Source organism: Myotis daubentonii, chromosome 2 (assembly GCF_963259705.1).
Source record: "Myotis daubentonii chromosome 2, mMyoDau2.1, whole genome shotgun sequence".
Taxonomy (NCBI): Eukaryota; Metazoa; Chordata; class Mammalia; order Chiroptera; family Vespertilionidae; genus Myotis; species Myotis daubentonii.
The window spans coordinates 132259414-132277808 of NC_081841.1; the positions used below are offsets into that span (position 1 = coordinate 132259414).

Here is an 18395-nt window from a genome sequence, read left to right on the forward strand (position 1 = left end):
GTACCCCAAAAGTTTACCCCAAACCCTCGAACTCCGCTATTTGAAAGTTTTCCTAGAATTGAAATATCATGCATTCAGAAACAGAGAAAAGATCACCACAGCCTTAAGTCTTTTTTTAAAAAATTATTGTCTAAAGTTTTACATATGTCTCCTTTACGCGCCCCCCCCTCCCCCATTGACTTCCCCCTCCCCGCTAGCCATTCCCACCTCGGGCAAGCCCCCACCGGCCCAGTGTCTGTGTCCATTGGTTATGCTAATATGCATGCATTCAAGTCCTTTGGTTGCTCTCTAACCCCCCACCTCCCCTGCCATTTGTCTCTGCATCTATTTTTGTTCATCAATTTATGTTGATCATTATATCCCACATATGAATGAGATGTGATATTTATCTTTCTCCAACTGGCTTATTTCGCTTAGCATAATGTTCTCCAGTTCCATCCATGCTGTTGCAAATGGTAAAAGTCCCTTTTTATAGCGGCATAATATTCCATTGTGTAGATGTACCACTCATCTGCTGATGGGCACTTAAGTTGTTTTTTAATCCACTCATCTGCTGATGGGCACTTAAGTTGTTTCCAAATCTTAGCTATTGTGAATTGTGCTGCTATGAACATAGGGGTGCATATCTCTTTTCTGGTTGGTGTTTCTGGTTTCTTGGGATATAGTCCTAGAAGTGGGATTACTGAGTCAAATGGGAGTTCCATTTTTAACTTTTTGAGGAAACTCCATACTGTTTTCCACAGTGGCTGCACCAGTCTGCATTCCCACCAGCAGTGCACAAGTGTTCCTTTTTCTCCACATCCTCTCCAGCACTTGTCGTTTGTTGATTTGTTGATGACAGCCATTCTGACAGGTGTGAGGTGGTATCTCATTGTTTTTTTAAAAAGTATATTTTATTGATTTTTTACAGAGAGGAAGGGAGAGGGATAGAGAGTTAGAAATACTGATCAGCTGCCTCCTGCACACCCCCTACTGGGGATGTGCCCGCAACCAAGGTACATGCCCTTGACTGGAATTGAACCTGGGACCCTTCAGTCCACAGGCCGATGTTCTATCCACTGAGCCAAACCGATTAGGGCTCATTGTTGTTTTGATTTGCATCTCTCGGATGATTAGTGACTTTGAGCATATTTTTATATGTCTCTCAGCCTTCTGTATGTCCTCTTTCGAAAAGTGTCTATTTAGGTCCGTTCCCCATTTTTTGATGGATTGTTTGTCTTCCTTTTGTTAAGTTGTATAAGTTCTCTGTAAATTTTGGATATTAAACCCTTATCTGAAATAGCATTGGCAAATATGTTCTCCCATGCCGTGGGCTTTCTTATTGTTTTGTTGATGGTTTCTTTTGCTGTGCAGAAGCTTTTAATTTTTATGTAGTCCCATTTGTTTATTTTCTCCTTAGTCTCCATTGCCCTAGGAGCTGTGTTGGTAAAGATATTGCTACAACATATGTCTGCTATTTTGCTGCCTATGGAGTCTTCTAGGATTTTTATGGTTTCCCATCTTACATTTAAGTTCTTTAGCCATTTTGAGTTTGTTTTTGTGTATGGTTTAAGTTGGTGATCTAGTTTCATTTGTTCACATGTATCTTACAAAATTTCCCAGCACCATTTATTGAAGAGACTGTCTTGACTCCATTGTATGCTCTTGCCTCCTTTGTCAAATATTAATTGAGCATAATGGCTTGGGTCGATTTCTGGGTTCTCTGTTCTGTTCCATTGGTCTGAACTGTGGCTTGGTAATACAGTTTGATATCTGGTATTGGGATCCCTCGAACTTTGTTCTTCTTTTTCAGGATTGCTGTGGCTATTCAGGGTCTTTTTTTATTCCAGGTGAATTTTTGGAGCGTTTGTTCTAGATCTTTGAAATATGCTGTTGGTATTTTAATGGGGATTGCATTGACTCTGTAGATTGCTTTGGGTGGTATGGACGTTTTAATGATGTTGATTCTACCAATCCATGAACATGGTATGTTCTTCCATTTGTATATGTCTTCCTCTATCTCTTTTTTTCAATGTCCTGTAGTTTTCTGAGTATAGGTCTTTTACCTCCTTAGTTAAATTTATTCCTAGGTATCTTAATTTTTTTTGGTGCAATGGTAAATGGGATTTTAAAAATTTTTTCTCTTTCTGTGAGTTCATTATTGGTATATAAAAAGGCCCTAGATTTCTGGGTGTTAATTTTGTATCCTGCTACATTGCCGAATTTATTTATTAGGGTCTAGTAGTTTTTTGGTGGAGTCTTTGGGGTTTTCTATGTACAGTATCATGTCATCTGCAAATAAGGACAGTTTTACTACTTCTTTTCCAATTTGGATGCCTTTTATTTCTTCTTCATGTCTGATTGGTATGGCTAGCACTTCCAGACTATATCAAACAGGAGTGGTGAAAGTGGGCATCCCTGTCTTGTTCCCGTTCTTAGGGGAAATGAGTTTAGTCTTTGCCCATTGAGTATGATGTTGGCTGTAGGTTTGTCATATAAGTCTTTTATTATGTTGATGTATGATTCCTCTATTCCCACTTTGCTGAAAGTTTTTATCAAGAAAGGGTGTTGAATTTTGTCAAATGCTTTTTCTGCATCAATTGATATGATTATGTGATTTTTGTCTCTCAATTTCTTTATGTTATGTATCACATTTATTGATTTGCGGATATTGTACCAGCGTTGCATCCCTGGAATAAATCCCACTTTGTCATGGTGTATGATCTTTCTAATGTAATGCTGGATCCGATTTGCTAGAATTTTGTTGAGGATTTTAGCATCTGTATTCATCAAGGATATTGGCCTGTGTTTCTCTTTCTTTGAGGTGTCTTTATCTGGTTTTGGAATTAGGGTAATGCTGGCTTCATAGAAAGAGCTTGGAAGTGTGCCTTCCTCTTGAATTTTTTGGAATAGTGTGAGGAGGATAGGTTTTAGTTCTTCTTTGAATGCTTGGTAGAACTCCCCTGTAAAGCCATCCAGACCAGGGCTTTTGTTGGCTGGAAGATTTTTGATCACTGCTTCAATTTCTTTCGTAGTTATCGTACTATTCAGCTTTTTAAATTCTCCCTAATTGAGTTTTGGGAGCTTGTATTTTTCTAAGAATATGTCCATTTCACCTGGGTTGCCCATTTTGTTGGAATAGAGTTGTTCGTAGTATTTTTTCACAATCCTTTGTATTTCTGTGGGATCGGTTGTTACTTTACCTCTTTCATTTCTGACTTTTGCTTCTTGGTGAGCCTGGCTAGAGGTTCATCAATCTTGTTTATCCTTTCAAAGAACCAGCTCTTGGTTTTGTTGATCTTTTTTGTTTGTTTGTTTGTTTTTGGCCTCTATGTCATTTATTTCTGCTCTGATCTTTATTCCCTTCCTTCTGCTTACAGTGGGCTTTTCTTGTTCTTTCTAATTCTTTGAGTTGTAGGGTTAGATAATTTATTACCATATTTTATTGTTTTTTGAGATAGGCCTATAGAGCTATGAACTTCCCTCTCAAGACTGCTCTTTCACTCTATTCCATAGATTTTGGATTGTTGTGTTTTCATTGTTATTTGTTGCCAGAATGCTTTTATTTCTTCTTTGATCTCTTTGGTAACCCAATCATTGTTTAATAGCATGCTATTTTGCCTTCAGATGTTGATTTCTAGTTTTATGCCATTGTGATCTGAGAAGATGCTTGATATGATTTCTATCTTCTTGAGTTTGAAGAGACTTTGCCTGTGCCCCAATATGTGGTCTATCTTTGAAAATAGCCTTAAGTCTTATGTGCTCAAATGGGAACTTCCATTGGTGAAAAAGGAAGAAGGCTGTGAAAAACACTTTTTCCTGTAGGAAACTAGATGATGTTCAGAGGAAATGCTTATATTTTGTCATCTGTTAGAGTTCTGAGAATTTGACTTCTTGAATTGCATATAACAGTTTTCTGGGATATATAATGTTTATATACTTGTAACTGTTGTGCAAATAATTTTTTCCATTTACACAGTAGCATGTATCACATGAACTATATATTTGCATGTTGTATCCCATAATTTACTTAGGTATTCCACTTACACTTGAATTCTAGGTTTCCCCTTACTAGGAACTGGCTTTTTATTAAACCTTAAGTTCCTCAGAAGCAGGGGTCATGATTGTATTGTTCTTTATGCTTTCCCCCAGCATTCTTGGTATTTGGGGTCATCGTCAGCAAAAGAATTAATGTGCTTTTATTTTGTTCACATTATCATACATTTGTTATGTACATTTGATTAGGTAGTACTCTTTATAATTTTGTGGTAGAGGGTCAAATAGTAAGAGTAAGAAACTGATAGAATCATGATACTCAGTATGGTTTCCTTCTTTTTTAAAAATTGTTGACACTATTACAGGTGTTCCCATATTCCTGCCCCCTTTGCCTGCCTCCACACAGCCCCCACCCCCTATTATCTCTGGCCATCACCACACTTTTGTCGTGTCTATGGGTTATGCCTATATGTTCTTTGGCTAATCCCTTCACCTTCTTTCATATAGTCCCCTCTCCACCTCCTCTCTGATAGTTGTCAATCTGTTTCATGTATCCATGCAGTATGATTTTCTAAATACTGCCACTGCCCCCAGGAAAATGGAGTAATTAAACATCTCACCACAATAATTTACTTATAATGATGATGGTGGTAATTTTGAGTTAATTAGAAAATTTTGGTGGTACGGTATTTATGCTTACATTTACACTGTGCTGCCTTACTAAAGATATGCTATATGCCCAAGCTCAAGACTGTGATCTGTTGTTCTGTACATAGCACATCCTGGGTTTTAATACCTCCACAGAACTTCTTGGAGAACCTTGTCTGAATTCTGAGGATCCCTTGTTCATGTCATCACTTGCCAGGCTGAGCATAGTCTAATGAAGACATATTTTGTACCTTAGCAGTCTCACACAGTGCCTTGTGCTCACACAGTCCTGTGAGCTCCCTGAGGGCCTGGCCTGCCTCACAATGGCTTTTGGAAGAATGAAGGAATGAATAACATTTGTGAGGCTTAACCAGGCAAATTTAGACAGAGGCGCATTTGGGGGTGTTTTTTGGGAAGTGCTTTTTATATTTGAAGCATTTTTAAAACACTTGCTGGTATACATTTATGAGACTAGATAAAATCAGACAGAAATAATGTTGAAGAAGGTTAGCCATTGGAAAGGCCAGGACTGATGTTTCTGTAAGAAGAATCAGAGAGGTGAGAGTTGAATCCTGGCTATGCCACTTACTGCCCTGTGTCCTTGGGAAGTCATTTCACCTTTGAGTCTCATTCTTCATCTGCTGCTAAGAATGGGTTACGGTCTCTTCCTTATAAGAGTATTGTGAAGAGTAAATGAAATAGTGTATGTGAAACTACCTAACACAGTGTCTACAACAAAGCAGGTTCTTTTTTTTTAAAAAAAATTTTAATTGATTTTAGAGAGAAAGGGAGAGGGGGAGAGAGAAAGGTCAATGATGAGAGAGAATCATTGATTGGCTGCTTCCCGCATGCCTCCTACTGGGGATCAAGCCTCAAACCAGGCCTGTGCCCTAACTGAGAATCGAACCATGACCTCCTGGTTCATAGGTTGATGCTCAACCACTGAGCCACACAGCAGGGCAACAAAGCAGGTTCTTGATCATTGTTAGTTTCTTCCTTCCTGCTCTTTATTTGCTGTGTTGCTAGGAGTAATTACTTGCTTGACCAACATTATTGCTTTTGTTCTCAGGCTTTCAAAAATCCCCCATAGCTTCTTCATTTCATCTTAAACATAAAATTATAGATTTTTACAGAGGATAATTTTTAGAAACCCAGGCTCAAAAAGATAAGTGGCATGCCACTCTGATTGATTACAAGTAATTAAAAGTAAATCTAGAGCTAAAATACAGGCCTCAGGACTCATTCCTTTCCACCATGCTACTGGTGATGCTTTCTGCTTTTATGATGGGTGCAGACATGGTGTAGGTGGAGGACTTGGTTTTTATATTGACTCTTAAATTACAAGTCTTTGGAGAAATATCTTGTAAAATAAAGTGAGTAATTTAGCAATGTGGGTAAACTCAGTTCATATAATAAGCCATCATTATGAAAGTTAGCTTGAGTTTTCTGTAGATTGCCATACCCTTGGGGCAGAGTTGCCCTGTAACTGATTAATAATTTCAGAATAATTATACTGCTGTCAGGACATTATATAATTTTGAGTGGTAATAAAACTTTGTATTGTAATTTTAAAGTAGGCGAATCATATATTTTGGCTAATTACTTTCCCCCTTCCTCCCTATTTATTTATTTAAAATTAAATTCTATATTACATTAAATATTAAATTTTGAAGACTAACTTTTAAAAAAGAATATGTTTTTATTGATTTCAGAGAGAGGAAGGGAAAGGGAGAGAGAAATAGAAACATCAATGATGAGAGAGAATCATTGATCGGCTGCCTCCTGCACACCACCTACTGAGGATCGAGCCCACAACCAGGGCATATGCTCTGACCAGGAATCCAACAGCGATCTCCTGAGTCATAGGTTGACGCTCAACCACTGAGCCATACTGGTTAGGCTTGAAGCCTAACTTTGATATGGTTTATATTCTAGGAAAATTTGCTTCTGGATTTTCTTGGAATTTTTCTACTTTATAGACATCTACACTGTTTTACTTCTTGATACTCCTTGTCTGTTTTGTATGAGGCACAAAGTCCATTGTGGAGGGCATCTTTTTGTTACTTCTAAAAGCATTTAAGACAATCTTCTTACACAATGAACACTTATAATAAATGTAGAACAAAGAAAAGAACAACAGTCTAGTAGAAAAAATAGGGACTTCATGTAGAAGGATGGTATGTGGGCCCTTAAGCATCTGAGACCGAGAGATGAAGAATACACATGCTGGCTTTGGACTGCATGGCTCAGGGCCTCACTCTGCCACTTGCTAGTTTGAGCAAATTCTTAATATCGCTTTCCCTTGGTTTCCTTGTCTCTAAAGTAAGGATTAAATGAATTAATAAATGTAAACTATTTAGAACAGTGCTTGGTGCAGAGTGCTCAGGAAATGTCATTTGTTATTGTTGCTATAATTGTGATTATTTCTAAAAATGATGCCCTACTTCACTCATCATAAGAAGAATTCAAGTTTAAACAAAACTGAGACATCATGATAACACACTGTGTAGTAAGGGTGTGGGTAAACAGTTGCTGCCACACATTGATGGTTATCTTATATATTGGTGCTACTTCAGTAGAGGACCATTTGAAATAGCTATTAAAGGCAAACTGGCCATTGAATTTTGAACTGGCAAGTACATTTTTAGGAGATTGTCTTAGGAATTTATGTATAAAAAGACATGTATATTCAATAATATGTGCAAACAATAATTGCAGTATTGTTGATGTTAGCAAAGGCTGAAAGTGACTTAAATGTCTCAGTGGAAACAGGTAAATTGTTATCCTCTATAGTACCATCGAAAAGTGAAGTAACTCTACAGAACGATCTGTAAGATGTGCTGTTAAGAAAAGGAAGATAAACAATCCAATAAAAAAATGGGCAACGGACATAGATAGACACTTTTCGAAAGAGGACATACAGAAGGCCGAAAGACATATGAAAACCTGCTCAAAGTCACTAATTATACGAGAGATGCAAATCAAAACGACAATGCGTTATCATCTCACACCTGTCAGAATGGCTATCATCAACAAATCAACAAACAACAAGTGTTGGAGAGGATGTGGAGAAAAAGGAACCCTTCTCCACTGCTGGTGGGAATGCAGACTGGTGCAGCCACTATGGAAGACAGTATGGAGTTTCCTCAAAAAACTGAAAATGGAACTCCCATTTGACCCTGTGATCCCACTTCTAGGAATATATCCCAAGAAACCAGAAACGCCAATTAGAAAGGATATATGCACCCCTATGTTCATAGCAGCACAATTCACCATAGCTAAGATTTGGAAACAGCCTAAGTGCCCATCAGCAGATGAGTGGATTAGAAAACTGTGGTACATATACACAATGGAATACTATGCTGCGGTAAAAAAAAAGGAACTCTTGCCTTTTGCAACAGCATGGATGGAACTGGAGAGCTTTATGCTAAGTGAAATAAGCCAGTCAGAGAAAGATAAATACCACATGATCTCACTCATTTGTGGATTATAGAGAACAACATAGACTGATGAAAAGGGACAGACCCAAAGACTGAGAAACAGCAATCAGGCTGTCATTCCCCAGAAGGAAAGTAGGGGAGGGCGGGGGTAAGGGGAAGAGATCAACAGGACTTGTATACATGTATATAAGCCAAACCAATGGACATGGACAACGGGGGAATGGGAGCATGAGTTTGTGTGTGAGGGGGAGGTTGGGGGTTAATGGGGGGGATGAGGACACATTTGTAATACCTTAATAATAATAATAAAAAAAATATTAAAATCACATTAAAAAAAAAAAGATGTGCTGTTAAGTAGGGTGGGAAAGCTTCCACACATACTTACATATAATGCTCATGTAAGTATACACTATCTTTGGAGTGAATTAAAACAGCTACTAATAGTGATTGCCTTTGAAGAGAGGGTCTAGAAGGGGAGGATAGGGAGATTTACTTTCCTATACTGTTTTGTACTATTTGAAACAAAATTTTTTAACATATTTATATATTAGTTTTTACCCTTTCCCACACCCTTTACCTGTTCCCACCAACATACACACATATGCAAGTGTGTGCACACACACATACACACCCTTGGGTGCACAATTTTCAGAATATTCAAATGTCATTCCAGGAGTCTGGTTGTGCAATGACAGGTAATAGTGTTTAAAGCTTATTGACTATGTGGTGTGATACTTGGGGCATAACTGGAACCTGATCCTTGCCATCCAAATTGATGCTGATGGAAAAAATCACTCTGGATGGTGGAAACTGAGGCCTTGGCTAAGCGTGCTCAAGCTCTGAGGCTTGCTTTGTAGGTGCTGTCATAGGTGCTGGAGCCAGAAAAGGACCTTGGTCTTGGGCCTGCCTCTCTTGGCTATATTTAGAGGTCTGAGAACAGAGTGAGTAGGAAACTGTGGTTGTATTTATCAACTGTTTGGTTCTATTTCAGTTTCCAGAGGTGAGAGCCAAAATGGAAATTCACTTGGTATGATAGGGTTTTGTGCTCGTGCAGCCCCCTGGAATTTGTAGAATTACTTTTTAACCCTAGAAGAATTGGAGCCATGACCAGGATTCTTTGTGTAAAACTCCTTAAAAAGATCAACTTTAGTTTTATGCATCTCTCTATTTTTTATTGGGATTGGGTATTTTTAAGCTAATTGCTATTTGTATAAAGGCTATAGTCATCACGTCTAGCACCAGATTTAGGGCAAATTGTCTTGTCTGTGTTCAAATAATGTTTCTCAATGTGAAATGAAATATGGTCTATATGTAACGTAGGAAATGTGGTCATGTAAATTAGGATCAGAACATAATGCTTTATTTTATGGTTTCATCCAGTAAATGTTAAACTAGTGTTTCTTAATATTTTTGCCACTCTAAACCATATGAGGGGTGTCCCATTCCCTTTATTAACAGTGGCTCGGTGTGGCAGTGATATTCCACACAGGGTGGGGTCTTTTAGTGCATTCTGGCAGAGGTAGTGGAAGAGTGAGGAGGTAGAGATAATGATTCTCATTTTCATAACACACACACACACAAACACAGTCACACAATCACCATGACACTCATCCTCCTGGAGAAAATATACCTGATGAAAAACCCTGGTTTCATCCAGTTTGCATGTCTTCCCTCCATTATTGCTGTCAGCTTGCATGTAAGCATGTATGTAACAGATTAGCACTGACTTATATAAGTCAACTGGTTCTAGCAAGTTTCCCTCCCATCATAGGAAAAGGCCCAGGTCTGAAGGTGCAGGAAGGGTTATACACGTTGCTGGGGTAAGCGAGCAGTCTGTTTAACCAAAGGTAGGGGGACAGTTTATTCTGGAATTAGCTTTTGTTTTATTTTATTAACAGTGTCTTTTAACAATTAGTTTAGTGGTTGTTTAATTTTTTTTCTTGGATTCCTTTTTGTTTGTTACAGCAGAGATGCCAGCATATTTATAGGAATTGCTTGAAGCCAGAGTCATGGTGGATGTAGGAAAGTGGCCAATCTTCACTCTGCTCTCACCTCAAGAAATTGCATCTATTCGGAAAGCCTGTGTCTTTGGCACCTCAGCCAATGAAGCACTGTACGTTACTGAAGATGATGAGGTAAGAAAGAATCTCTTAAAATCCAGAGTTGACTTTTAGGGCTTATTTTGAGATTGAGCTTTAAAGCATGCAGTTTGAAGATGGAGAAAGGTCAGTGATAAGAGAACCTGAAATTCAAGAAGACTGTATCTTTGATATAATTTGCCTTTTCTTTCAGTTTCTTGATTTAATACCACTCCACCCCTACTACTCTTTGGGTTTCATAGTATAGCCAATATCCTAAACATCAGCAGAGGTTGACTTTTTCTTAATAACTTTTTTAGTCTCTTCCCACCCACCGAGCTGGCAAACTAAACTTGAGTGTGTCTCATTTTCAGGGTGAAGAAGGGAGCCTTTGTGTAACTTTAGGTCAAACATCTCAAACAGAACTATTTGTTTTCCAGGTCTTTGTATTTGGACTGAACTATAGTAACTGTCTAGGAACTGGAGATAACCAGAGTACACTTACACCCAAAAAGCTAGAAGCCTTATGTGGAAAGAAGATTAAAAGCCTTAGTTATGGCAGTGGACCACATGTTCTTCTCAGCACTGAAGGTAAAGAGGGAATAAGTCCAGCTTTTCAGTTTGTGGAAAATGGAGCAGTTAATTCTAAGCTAAAAGGAGGTAGGGCTGGATCAAATAATTAATTTCTCATGGTTTGTTTATTACTTTCTGAGTGGTAAAAATTAAACACCAGGCTAACTGGAACAGCCATCGGATGACTTGCAAATTAAGCAAACTTCTGAGGTTTTAGGCTACTTATGTACAGTTGTGAAAGATTAGTTATAGCAAGGAAGTGGTCCTTGCAGCCTAATTTTTCAATGGATTTGTGGTAACAAGGCAACTTTAAGGTTTTACTTGGTACATTTTTGTAAATAAAGATAAAACTGGTTTTCCTTTCTTTGTGTAATTCCTGAACCTTGAATTCAATAAATCTTAGTTTATTCCCTGGCATTCCTGTGGGTGCCTTATGGAAAAAATGTGAGATAGAGTCCTCTCCCTTTCTCTCTGCCTCTCCAAGGAGACTGTTATTTGTCTTTGGTCATTTATCTCTATTGTGGGCAACCAGAACTCTGAAAATCTGTTATTTATAATTTAAGTTCTTCCTTTTATATTTTAGGCACACTAGCGTGCGTTCTCCCCCCGCCCCCATCTTTCTCCCCATCTCTCCATCTGTAGCAGAGGTCCTTAGGTTTTTGTTGGGTTATCCTATTGGGTGGCATTTGGGAGACAGTTTACTCCTTGCCTTTTTGTCTCCAGACTAGGAGCTTCCTTGGATGTTGCCATAGGTCTTCTTGGTATTGAGCTTTTTAATTGCTTTTAACTTATATCTGAGTCCACTCCAGCTTGTCTATATCTTTCTCAAGCTGTGAGATCCAGATCTGAGCATGATTGTTTAGTAAGAGTATAATGTGTTGAGCATAATGAGGTGATTGTCTCACTTCCGTGTTATGTAATCTTGCCTTTCTAGAATTACACTGGCTCTTTCAAGCAGTTACAACTTTGCTGACTGGTTCAGCCTGTCATCCATTGTGACCTAATGATTTATTTTTTTCTGAATGCATATCAGTTTTAACTAGTGATTGATTTTTCACCGTAAATTCCTGAGGCAATTATTTAGAGCAAATATACTAAAACATGTACATTCAAATTTTTTGGTTTTTTTCAAAGTGGTGACCTTAGGAAATTATAACTCTTCTTTTGAATTATTTTTAGCATCCAGATCATACAGTTTTAACTATCTTGAATGTTACAGTTGAGATGTAAATATCAATAAACAGGCCTGGCTGGTGTGGCTCAGTGGTTGAGCATTGACCTAGGAGTAAGGAGGTCACGGGTTTGGTTCCCAGTCAGGCCATATATCTCGGTTGCGGGCTCGATCCCCAGTGTGGGGCATGCAGGAGGCAGCCGATCAACGATTTTCTGTCATCATTGATGTTTCTATCTCTCTCACTCTCCCTTCCTCTCTGAAATCAATAAAAAAAATTAAAAAATAAACAATAAACGTAAATAATCTGATTTTCTCATGGGCATGTTTTTCATTTTGTTTTTAATTTCATTTTGATCATTATAATACATTTTACACAATATACAGTAAACATGCGTGTATTATGTATCTCTACGAATATATATATTTGTGTGTACTGTATGTTGACAATCATATAGTTTTAAAAGAATTTAACAAAAACAATAAAACAGTTTAACACTCGAAATCCTCAAATAGTTTATGGCTTTTCATAAAAAGCAGGATCTTTGTCCTATCCGTCTTTACTCAGAAACTGCTCTTCAGAAGGAACCACTTTTAACTCTCAGATGTTTCTTTTGATATTTAACTCAAATTTTTAAATTAACATGCTTATACTGCTATTTCCAAATTTCTCATTTTAGATATTATCATTTGACATTTATAATGGCAGATAGAATTTAGCTCTCTTTCCCTTCCCTCTCCTCCCTCTGCTTATCATTTCAGTACAGTGATATCATCACCATTTTGGTGAAATCGGTGTTCAATGTTTACTTAGAACTCTATAAGCATTGTTTATACCTGAGCCCACATCGTTTCTTATACAACTGTTTGTTTTCCTGGAGTTCTTTTATACTTATCATTAACATATTCCAAAGCTCTTCTACAGAGCAGTCTTGCTTTACAGTACATCTGAGCATATCAGGTCATTTCTGGAGCCCTCTGTCCCTCTGCTGCAGCCTGGTCTGTCACTCTAGACCCAGCCATGGGCAAACTACGGCCCACGGGCCGGATCCGGCCCGTTTGAAATGAATAAAACTAAAAAAAAAAAGACCATACGCTTTTATGTAATGATGTTTACTTTGAATTTATATTAGTTCACACAAACACTCCATCCATTCTTTTGTTCCGGCCCTCCAGTCCAGTTTAAGAACCCATTGTGGCCCTCGAGTCAAAAAGTCTGCCCACCCCTGCTAGACCAGTGGTTCTCAACCTTCCTAATACCGCGACCCTTTAATACAGTTCCTCATGTGGTGGTGACCCCCAACCATAAAATTATTTTTGTTGCTACTTCATAACTGTAATTTTGCTACTGTTATGAATCATAATGTAAATATCTGGTATGCAGGATGTATTTTCATTGTTACATATTGAACATAATTAAAGCATAGTGATTAATCACAAAAACAATATGTAATTATATATGTGTTTTCCGATGGTCTTAGGTGACCCCTGTGAAACGGTCGTTCGACCCCCAAAGGGGTCGTGACCCACAGGTTGTGAATCGCTGCTCTAGACCTTCTGCACAGCTGTCAGCCTAGAACTTCATTTCACCACTATCCTTGGAAGTCCCCTCACCTTTGTCCTCTCTGAATCTCCTATTGCTTGTGTCCTATAATCCTCCTTGGATTATACTCTCATTTGGGTAAAACACGTTCTCTAGTAGTTTACCAAGGAAAGGGTGTGAGAGAAATCTTTGAGACCCTGTCTTAAAAGGTCTTTATTTTACGCTTGCAATTGAGCAATGGTTTTGGCGGATCTTAGAATTCCTAATTAGAAATCATGTTTTACAGAATTTAAAAAATTTTATCTTTATTGTTGAAAGTATTACAAGTGTCCCCTTTTTCTCCCTTCTAACTCTTTCTGGCCCACATCTACCTCCCCACCCCAGGCCTTCACCACACTATTGTCTGTGTCCATGGGTTATGCATATATGCATATAAATTCTTTGGTTAATCTCCTCCCACACACCACACACCCCCCGCCTTCCCTCTGAGATTCAACAGTTTGTTCTATGTTTCTGTGTCTCTGGATCTGTTTTGTTTCTCAGTTTATTTTGTTCTTTAGATTCCACATATGAGTGAGATCATGTGATACTTGTTTTTCTCTGACTGGCTTATTTTGCTTAGCATAATACACTCCAGGTCCCTCCATGCTGTCTCAAAGGATGAGAGATCCTTTTTTTTTACTGCTGCATAGTACTCCATGGTGTAAATGTGCCACAGCTTTTTTTTTTTAATCTACTCATCTGATGGGCACTTGGGCTGATGAAAATTGCACTACTAGGGACATACAGGTGAATGCATCCTTCCTGATTGGTGTTTTGGGTTTCTTAGGATATATTCCTATAAGTGGGATCACAATTAATATTTGGCAAAGGAGGCAAGAGCATACAATGAAGTAAAGATGGTCTCTTCAATAGTGTTGAGAAAATTGGACAGGTATATGCAAAAAAATGAAACTAGACCACCAACTTACATCATACACAAGAATAAACTCAAAATGGATAAAAAACTTAAGTGTAAGTTATGAAACCATAAAATCCTAGAGGAAACCATAGGCAGCAAAATCTCTACATATCTCAGAGCAGTATGTTTGCTGATATATCTCCTAGGGCAAGGGAAACAAAAGAGAAAATAAACAAATGGGACTACATCAAAGTAAAAAGCTTCTGCACAGCAAAAGAAACCATCAATAAAACGAAAAGGAAACCTTCTGTATAGGAGAACATATTTGCCAATGATACATCTGATAAGGGGTTATTATCCAAAATATATAAGGAACTCATACAATTTAACAAAAGGAAGGTAATCCAATTTAAATATGAGCAAAGGACCTAAATAGACACTTCTCTAAAGTAGACATACAGAAGGCCAAGAGACATATGAAATAATGCTCAAAGTCACTGATCATCAGAGAGATGCAAATTAAAATGACAATGAGGTATCACCTCATGCCTGCCGGAATGGCTACCATCCACAGATTAACAAATGAGAAGTGCTGGAGAGGATATGGAGAGAAGGGAACCCTAGTACACTGCTGGTGGACATGCAGACTGGTGCAGCCATTATGAAAACAGTATGGCGTTTCCTCAAAAGATTAAATATGGCACTGCCATTTGTTTCCTCAGAATTTTGAAGTCATTTTACCTTTCAAGTTTCAAGGGTTGCTCTTGAGAATCTGATGCCATTCTGACATTTGCTATTTTGCTAAGACTTTTTTTCCTCTTTGGAAGCTGTAAGGATCTTTTCTTTATTCCAAGTGTTCTGAAATAACCATGGTTATATATTCTGGTGGGGGTAGTTTTTAATTAATTTCATTGATTATTCTACTGGTCCTTCAATCTAGAAATTCTTTCATTTCTAGAAAAATTTCTTGTAATATTTCATGGACAGTTCCCTTTGTTTTCTCTGTTCTTTTCTTTCTGGAATTTTTCTTAGAAAGATGTTAGAGATTCTAGATCTTTCAGGGAAATTTCTTCAACTTACCTTACAAATTTTAACATTGTCAAATTTTAATATTTCTGCTATTACATTTCCAAGTTCTCTTTCTTGTTCTCTAAATGTTCTTTTCCAGAGCTTCCTGTTCTTGTTTTATGAATCCAGTATCTTTTCCTTGAGACTATGCTAACTATACATTATTTAAAAATTATTTTCTGTTCTCTGCATTGTTTCTTTATTATTATTATTATTATTATTATTATTATTATTATTATCTCCCTAGTTTCTTGTTTTTCTTTGTTTTGGTCTCTGACTTTTAAAAAATGTTTAGCTAATTTATTTTAAAATATGTTTTTATTGATTTCAGAGAGAGAAAGGAAGAGGGAGAGAGAGATAGAAACATCAGTGATGAGAGAGAATTATTGATCGGCTGCCTCCTGCATGCCCCACACTGGGGATTGAGCAAACAAACTGGGCATGTGTCCTGACCAGAATCGAACTGTGACCTCCTGGTTATAGGTCAACACTCAACCACTTAGCCACACTGGCTGGGCTGGTCTCTGACTTTTAAGTTGGAGGCTTTCTTGAAAGGTTTAATGATCTGCCCTGTCCAGATGGCTCAGTTGGTTGGAGCATCTCACCTACACCAAAAGGTTGCAGATTCAGTTCCCAGTCAGGGCACATTCCTAAATTGTGGTTCCATCCCTGGTCTGGGCGCCTCCAGGAAGTAATCAATCGATGCTGCTTTCAGAGCCTCTCTAGATTATTTTTCCAGCGCCCTCATTCTTATTTTCTTTGTTGTGTTATGTGGGGAAGGGAAGGTAGCAGCTTTGGTCAAAGGGTAAAGTTGGGTTACTATAAGAAATTCACATTAAGTAAAATACTGTAAGTCTCTTGTCTTTTTCCAGGGTTGAGGAGGGGTAGTTGCCTGACCCCATAGGAAGAGGATGAGATTTAGGGACTAACTGCTGCAGTTTTCAGTTGACCCTGCCCTTGTATCTCCTGTGGTCCCTGGGCCTTTGTGAGATTTGGTGCTGGAATTGGCTGCTCCTTTTGCTGCTATAGGTGTCACCTGCTCTGATCTGATTTGCTTCTTATTACGTCCATCTGCTTTCCAGTTCCCATAATTTTGTTGACATGTCTCCTGTTGTATTTTCTTCTTTGTTGTTCTTTTCCTTGAGTGTTTATGCCTTCCTCTGACCCCTTACTGTCATTTCAGTAGGATTTGGGGAGTGAATGAAAATAAAAACTTGTTTTCAGTTCTTATTTGCCTATGTGGTATTTCTGAAGGGCATTTTAGGAATATTTCAAATAATGATATGTTATTAAATTGAACATATAGCCCCACCTGGTGAACATAAGTATTCATTTAGTATCATTACTTCACATACAAACCTAGGGCTTATGGATTTCTCTTTGTCTTCTGAAACAATATTAAATTAGGTTACTTATAAAATTACTAGAGGCCTGGTGTATGAAATTCATGCACTCACGGGTGTGGGTGTCCCTCAACCCAGCCTGCACCCTTTTGCAGTCCAGGAGCCCTCAAGGGATGTCTGACTGATGGCTTAGGCCCCCTCACCCCGGGGAGTGGGCTTAAGCCATCAGTCGGACAACCTTAGCGCTGCCGCAGAGATGGGAGAGGCTCCCGCTACCACCGCTGCGCTTGCCAGCCGTGAGCCTGGCTTCTGGATGAGCGGTGCTCCCGCTGTGGGAGCGCACTGATCACCAGGGGGCAGCTCCTGCATTGAGTGTCTGCCCCCTGGTGGTTAGTGCACGTCATAGCCACCAGTCGTTCTGCCATTTGGTTGATTTGCATATTAACCTTTTATTATATAGGATTTTTTCTGGTCACTTCTTCAACCCAGTGTCCAGTCTGTGAAGGCTATACTGAGTTTCCTTGAAAGTCAGAGATTCGTGGGATGCTTCTTTGTCTCCCTCTACACTCTCCCTTACCCACTCCCCACTCTTCCTTCTAGTTTGGTATTGTTTCACTGGCACATCCTTGGGTAAATTTGCTTGTCTCTTAATCCTCAAGAGATCCTGAAGCTTCATCCTTGGTCTGTTAGAGGCAGCATGGCAAGTGGACAGTGGCATCCAGTTGGATTGATTGGGTTGCTTTGAATATTTCCTAGGAATTTTTACTAAGAGCTATCCCATGAAGGAATTAAATTTTCCTATGCTTCATCAAGTAAAAAAAGAAGAAAGATGTATGTATACTATTTTAAAGAGTAAAATAATAACAAGAAAGTAATTGCCAAGGGCAAATCTGGAGAGGACTTATAGTAGCACTGTCAGCGTCTGGGAAGTAAGACCTTAATCCTGAGGGACACATGGATGACACAGCACAGCATTCACTAGGTCTCTGTCATGTACTGCCAGTCCTTCAGGATTCTGGTGGGCCTCTTTTCTTAGGGAAAATATATAAAAAGATCTTTACTGGGATATATTATAACCTCTGCACTGTAGCTGGTCTGTTGGCCACAGCTGATTCTCATCACCTTTTTCCTCGAACCTCTTCTAGATTTTTTTCACACTTGGCTAGCACCTGGCTTGGGTGGCTCTCCTGATTGTGAGACCCAGTCTCATCTCTAAGGAGTCCTAGCCCCTGACCATGTTGTACTCTGGCCATGACTGCTGCACATTTCTGTTTACTGTCACTATGGGGCAGGTGTACACCAAAGGACTGCCATGTGTGACCTGGGTGCCAAGCCAGCTTGTCAACGCTATCTCAGCCAGCAGCTCTTAGATTTATGTTACATTATGTTACATTTACAAAGGAAAAATTTGTGAGACATACATCAGAGGTCTCCAGATCTGGCTTGTACTGGAAGAGAACTTTGACTTTGTTGAGTTATAGTTCCTCTAGAGTAGATAATAAGAAACCTATGAGTGCCTGTCCTTGATTGCTTGGGGACTGTTGTCAGTGAGTCAGGATCAGTATGACAGGACCAGTGAGCCCTGCTGCACCGCTTTTGCTATGAAGTGAGTCTGATCAGATGTTTTGTGGGATCCTCTATCAGTGGATTACTCT

General features: G+C 38.7%; 1 protein-coding gene across 8 annotated transcripts in view; it reads left to right on the forward strand.

Moving 5' to 3' along the window:
- Positions 1–18395, forward strand: part of RCBTB1 (RCC1 and BTB domain containing protein 1) — a 72221-nt gene that overhangs the window by 12493 nt on the left and 41333 nt on the right. For 6 of the 8 annotated variants that reach the window (XR_009451331.1, XM_059684586.1, XM_059684587.1 and 3 more), the window contains exons 2-3: positions 10029–10198; positions 10582–10732. Coding sequence is in view for 7 of the 8 variants with exons in the window: in XM_059684586.1 (XP_059540569.1) it covers positions 10073–10198; positions 10582–10732 (277 nt within the window). In the remaining variant the exon portion in view is untranslated. Of the gene's footprint in view, positions 1–10028; positions 10199–10581; positions 10733–18395 lie in introns of those variants that run through there. The other 2 variants (XM_059684584.1, XM_059684588.1) reach the window with 2 other exon arrangements.